Source organism: Etheostoma spectabile, chromosome 15 (genome assembly GCF_008692095.1).
Source record: "Etheostoma spectabile isolate EspeVRDwgs_2016 chromosome 15, UIUC_Espe_1.0, whole genome shotgun sequence".
In the NCBI taxonomy this organism is placed as follows: domain Eukaryota; kingdom Metazoa; phylum Chordata; class Actinopteri; order Perciformes; family Percidae; genus Etheostoma; species Etheostoma spectabile.
This window is the reverse complement of record NC_045747.1, coordinates 5,326,957-5,333,312: the sequence shown is the minus strand read 5'-3', so window position 1 is coordinate 5,333,312 and position 6,356 is coordinate 5,326,957. Positions and strand designations below refer to the sequence as shown.

The 6,356-nt window shown below is 39.7% G+C and overlaps 1 protein-coding gene across 1 annotated transcript in view; it reads right to left on the bottom strand.

The window, feature by feature from the left end:
• Positions 1-4,706: 4,706 nt before the first annotated feature.
• The window catches only part of atp2a1 (ATPase sarcoplasmic/endoplasmic reticulum Ca2+ transporting 1), a gene marked incomplete at its 3' end in the record, with an annotated part of 18,505 nt that continues 16,855 nt past the window's right edge, over positions 4,707-6,356 (bottom strand). The window contains 1 exon segment of the mRNA XM_032538693.1: positions 4,707-4,725. Within this exon segment, the coding sequence (XP_032394584.1) occupies positions 4,707-4,725 (19 nt within the window).

Genomic DNA, 6,356 nt, shown 5'->3' with positions numbered 1-6,356 from the left:
TCTAGTCACTGGGGCACCGTAGGCAGGCTGGGGGAACTCATATTAATGTTAAAAAATGAATTAATAAAGTGAAACTTTCATGCCATGGGACCTTTAAAACTGACACGACTCCAGCAAAACACTCGACATTCCAACAAACACTTGATTTTGCACTGTATCAGTAATTGATGTGCCAACTATGCAATAATTGTTTTAGATTGTCAACGGATCACAATGCAAAAATGAATAGTAGGGATACAAAGTAGAAACTCTCCTAAGTTAACTGCATTTGAGATGTGATTTGTATTATATACACATTAATTTAGTTTAGCATTGTGAACCTATTCCTGTTCTTACTAGAACCATACCAGCTTTTAGACTTCAAGCTAATCAATGATTGTGGATTAGGACAGAAGCTAACAGTCTTTTCTTCAACCTGTTAAGTTTAAAATCAAATACTTTTTAAAAGTTTCTCAACCCTGGACTCTGAACTTCACGCGGTCGCTTGATATATAAAAGGGGTCACAGAAAATGTATAAGACTGATATGCATAATAATTTATTTCTTTACACCATAAAATTGAATAAAATAGGATTTATTATACTGTATCATTTTACATTTATTTGGAAAAACATGCAAGATCTTAAAATTTTAATACCGTCATTGCAAATTTAACCAACCTAAAATATGGAATCACAGGCCACGGAAGGTTGATCCCTAAATAATGTAAAGGGTTAACTTTATACCGATTATAGAATATTTTGTCCTAAAGTATATGTATAACATTATACATCAATATTTAGTGTTACTTAATTGTAATAATAGCTGTAGCCGTTTGTAGTCAGTTGTGTATAAATGTTTGTTTTTGTGTTAAAGTGGAATTTCAGTGTTTTCCAACCTGGACTCTATTTTCCCATGGATTTCTGTCTAAGTGACTAATGTGAACAATGTATGTCCACTAAAAGTGCTTGTTCTTGCCACTGACTCACAGGCTCAGATTGTTGTTGTAAGTGTCCGACTACATCACAGAGATGGAGAAGTTGCTGTTATCGTCCCATGCTTTCTTGTAGGAGGACTGATGCTAGGTCAGGACAGTAATTTTAGCTAACAGCATTAGCTCTCCTCCCCTGTGTGCAGCTCTCCACTCTTGGAACATCATTTTTCTTAAGCAAAAGGTGCTTTGGTATAGAATTCTTCTCCTCTTTGCCTGGGAGTAGTAGCCTCAGGTAAAATGGTCACTGCCACACCCGATGGACCTCGGGTTTTCAGTCACACCAGGTTTACTTATTGTTAATGACCACATTATTATTCCTTTGTTGCATAACAGAACTGACAGAACTGTCAGGAAAATAGTGCAAAACATCCATTAACAGCATTGTATACAAAAAACTTAACTGGAAACAACACATTTTCTTTAATACATATCTTTATTCTTTAAGAATAGAATCAACGCAGAATAGTTTTAATAACTCACCTATATATTAACTTCAGTACATACACAGAAAAAATATTTTGCAGCTTTCCTCTGGTGTATTTTCAGATGGCTTATGTGTTTTCTTTTATATTCATGCCACTAGATGTTTTGATCACATCGGGTGACTATTGGCAGGCTCTCTTTCAGTGGGAGCTCAGCCTTTTCTCTCCATCCTCTGTGTCTCAGCTTTCTCTCTCTGTTTCAGCCGCTCTCTGTCACACTTTGCCTCTAGACTTTCCCTGCAGAGGAAAATGCAAGCAAGTCAGTTGTGAGATAATGGCAGTGTGCTGAGGTTGAGTTGTTGCCTAGATGAGAAGAGTAATACTGCCATAGACATAAAACCGCTCTTATGAGGCTACAGCCAGCATCTGGCTAGCTTAGCTTTGCGCAACCAAACAGCAAGTCTGTCTCTGTCAAAGGTAACACAGTCCTTCTTCCAGGGCCTCTAAAACTCACTAATTAACAGTGTTTGTTTAATTTGCACATAAATGTGAAAGCTTATTTTATTTTTATTTTTTTTTGAGGGTGTTTATGTGTGGGACAATTTTTTTAGATGGGATCAGTAACTTCCTCAAGGCTCTGCTGGTCCTTGGAGAAAATAAATACTATGATGCAACACCTGTAAAACTGCAAATTCTCATTTTGTTTTAAATATTTTTGTTGTATAAATTAATACATCCAATACATACACTATCTACCGGTCAAAAGTTTGGGGTCTCTTACAAATTTCCATGCCACTCCTTTATAGACAGAATACCAGCTGATCTGAATGGATGGTTGGTCTTTAATGCAATATCTACATTGGCCGTTATCAGGAACCATTTATCCAGTGTTCCAAGGGCACATTCTGTTTACTAATCTATTATTTTAATGAACTCACTGGGAAAACATTGGAGAACCCTTTTGCGATCATGTAAGCACATAGTGTCATCTGAAAACTGTTGCACTGGATAAAAAAAAAAAAAACAATGCAACTGATCTCAGCTGGTGTTCTGTCTATAATGGAGTCCAGTGGAAATTTCTAAGTGACCCCAAATGTTTGACCGGTAGTGTACATTAACCCATTTATCCACCGGTGTCCAGCAAGGATGTACTGTATTCTCTAGGCAAGAAAGTGAACTACTGTAGCATATGGGGGAAAAAACCCACTGCCAATTAGCTAAAATACAGTACAATATAATAAAATGATGAATAATTTAAATCGTTGCACCTTGTGCCAGTATCAAAGTTTGTTAGAGAAATAGTCCAACATAACCAAGCAACATTTTGACCTTTATAGCAAAATGCACAATGTTAGTATGATCATATTAAATACAGTCCAATTGTGCTAATGTTACTATTTCTACTTCAGAGGATCTACAACCTGAACCTACTGTAAGAAATAAGCTAAAGTAACATTTTTAAGTTTCCAACAATAAACACAAACTACACAAATACCATGTATGATGCTCAGAACAATTATTTCTACTGGCAGTTCATGGCAGATCGATGCACAGCCGGCCAAGCTGATCCCAGTTACACTCAGGATCCAAATGCATTAGTCCAGAAAGATTGGCAAGACAGAGACAAGCTCAACTGAAGAAATGTGCACAATGCAGAGCGCTTAAACCTTTAGCATGAGTCACGGGAATACCTTGGTTGGTTACAAGGGTATGGAGGAGAGGAAAACAGGTTTAGACTGGATTGTCAGAGAAGGAATTGGGAAAAAGAGCATCCAAGGAGAGGAAAGTTAGATAAATGTCAGCAGAGGACAGAGGGTGGGAGATCAATAAAACTGTGTCAGGAATAAGAAAAAAGGGAGGAGTCGTTAAAATAACAGTTTAAATAAATTAAGACGTTTCATTAGGAGGTAAATGATGCCATAACATTCCATGAATCAATCCTATATTCCTTATAAATTAAGCTAATGGAGGATGATGAAGTTGTGTGTTCTAAAAATGTATACACATGTATGTTTTAAGTGTGTTGAGGCTGCGTACACACTCAAAAATCATGTGACCAGCATCAGTCATTTCCAAATCCCCTTCTTAATGTGTTACATGGTGCAGAGATTGCACCCTGGATCATAAACCTCACCTGTAAATATACGATGACATGTTTTTTTTGGTACATATTATGTAATTAATACAGACTGGCTAGGCAACATCTGTCCAGAAATGTGAATTTACATTTATTTTCACTCTAAACCTCAGCCATATAAAGAATAAAGGAAACATGCTTGGCTTACCCTCCGGATATGAGCGAGCCACAAACTTGAGAAGCTCATCAATGAGGATGACTGGGAAGGAGAGCTTCAGTACCATCATCCACTGCTCTATGTTCAAGTGAGTGAGCTTGAAGATCATCTGTGGACGAGCGCAACTTTGTGTTAAAGCTGCCAAACTAGCTGTACCACTGCCATTAAGAAACTTGCTATATATTAATTATACAGGTACTGTTAACGTTAGTGCCCGCTGCTCACATGACTTATGAAAACCGTTATTTGAAGCATCAAAAGAAGAAGAATAATCTGTAGCTGAGCACTGTGTCATCTAAGTACATAAGTAATGAGAACATGGAAGTTGGAGAGGCAGTGTGTGTCAGGGAGGAGTAGAGGGAGATGCGTGTTTGTTGCCGGAGGCCAGACTCACGGGCAGGGGGTCGACGTAGATGATCATGAAGTGAAGGGACATGGAGAGGGTCATGGCGCCCACCAGCCAGAGGTTGCTCCAGGGGGGCATGCGCATCAAGGACTGGTTCTCAGACAAGCTGGGAGGGGAGGGTGGAGGAGAAAGGTGGGGTTGGATGGTGAAGGCGCATGGGAACATAAATGCAGACTGAAAATGTGTGAGGGCATGTAAAAGATTGTCTATGTGTTGACATCAACGTAGGAAATTAAATGTATGTAATGATTAAGCATGTGAACTCTGACACATTTATATGATGAATATTGAAGAAAGGTGTCTTCAGTATGTTGTGTTTTGGATTCCTATAATAATCACAGTTATAAAAGTTAAAAGTACTCATTCAATACAGAAAAATGGTCCCAAAAGTGTAATGTTAATATAATGTACAGTATGTCATATCATGGATTACTATTACTTCTGCGTTAAGGTGAAAGAAGCATTTTACTGTTGTTCAATGGAGAGCTAATTTTAACGTCATTATACTCCATTATAAGTGAAAGTACAGGAATATAAACTTCTATAAAATTGGTAAAATATGGGCTGAGTTCATAGTGTAGCCAGACCTGTTCAGGGCGTTGCACATCTCGATGGTGACCAGCACAGACAGAGCCATGGTCATTGGTGGAGAAGCCTCAAACACCTCGCAGTGAATGCCAGCAAAGTCCTCATTGTCCTCGCTGCACTGCATGAAGTGTGACTGACAGAGAAGATGGAGACATAAAATCTTACTACAGTCTGGCACGGTCTCGGAGAAGCTGGGATGAAGTGTATTTGTAAAGAGGCCTTGTAGTTTTAGATCAGAATCAGCAAAGTATTTATAAAGTATTATATAATAAAGTATTATGCCAAGTAGTAACATTTACAAGGAATTTGTCCTGGTGAGTGGTGCATACATAAATACATACATATTAAAAGAAAATGAACAGTAAATGTGAATGAAACGGTAACATAAACAAATATGTACAATATGACCGTTTTAACAATAAGAAAAGAAGGCTTTCTGGTTTAGTGCAGGATGGGCAAAAATGTTGAGGAATGTGCAAAAAAAACTTCAGGAGATATAGTAGTTTCGTGCAATGTACAGGAAAGTAGTCCACAGATGGAGTCTGTGGGGATCCCGGACCTTGTTAGTGAGGTCGACTGCAGTCGGGATGATTAACAGTTCCAGCAGCTGAATGGAGACCACTGTGGGATAGGGCAGCACAGATGCACTGTTTGTGGGAAAACTACACAAATGAAAGTGTTAAATACTAACCAGCTGGTAGAAGGAAACCATTGGGCCTTCATCACAGTACAGGAACCACCAGCCAGCTGCTGCGACAGTTGCAGCACCAACATAACCTGGAGGAGATATTACTTGTAAGTGTGGAGGCCTTTTAATCCAAAGATTATTTGTCCAGAAGTTCAAATCCAGAATTGTCAATAAACATGTCTACGGTACTCGTGTAATGGCCGCCAGAGAGTTTCTGATGATGTCTTTAAAAAATCAGTCTTGATCTGGTGCCTACCCAGAAGGAGGATATGTTACCATGGCAACTACATAATTTAGATAAAAATCCTCAGTCTCACTTAACCGTGGAAGTGTTCTTTTAAATGACACCGTTATCAGAGTTTGTTGGAGGCCATTATAGACAAAATAAAGGAAATTGCTACAGCACACAAACTCTTCAACCACTAGAGGCTGAGGGATTTATCTGCAGTGTCAGTAACAATCAAACCAATTCAAATGCTTCAGTGGATGAGTCAGCGAGAGAGTGCGAGTGAGAATGTTGTACCTCCAATGGCCATGTATCTGAAGAAGAGCCAGCCAGAGATCAGGGGCTCTTTGGGGGAGCGGGGGGCTTTGCCCATGATGTCCAGGTCAGGGGGGTTGAAGCCCAGCGCAGTGGCAGGCAGACCGTCAGTCACAAGGTTGACCCACAGCAGCTGGACTGGGATCAGAGCCTCGGGCAGACCAAGGGCAGCGGTCAGGAAGATACTGAAGGAGCGAGTGTGGGGGTGAGGAAGCAGAGTAAATCATGTTATTAGCTTTGACATGGCCCCTCTTCGTGTCGCTCTTGTAATAGTTATTATCACACCACACCTCAATCCACACAAGTATGAACTCACCAGACTACCTCGCCTACATTGGAGGAGATGAGGTAGCGGATGAACTGCTTCATGTTGTTGTAAATGGCTCTGCCCTCCTCAACAGCGGACACAATGGAGGAGAAGTTGTCGTCAGCCAGGACCATCTC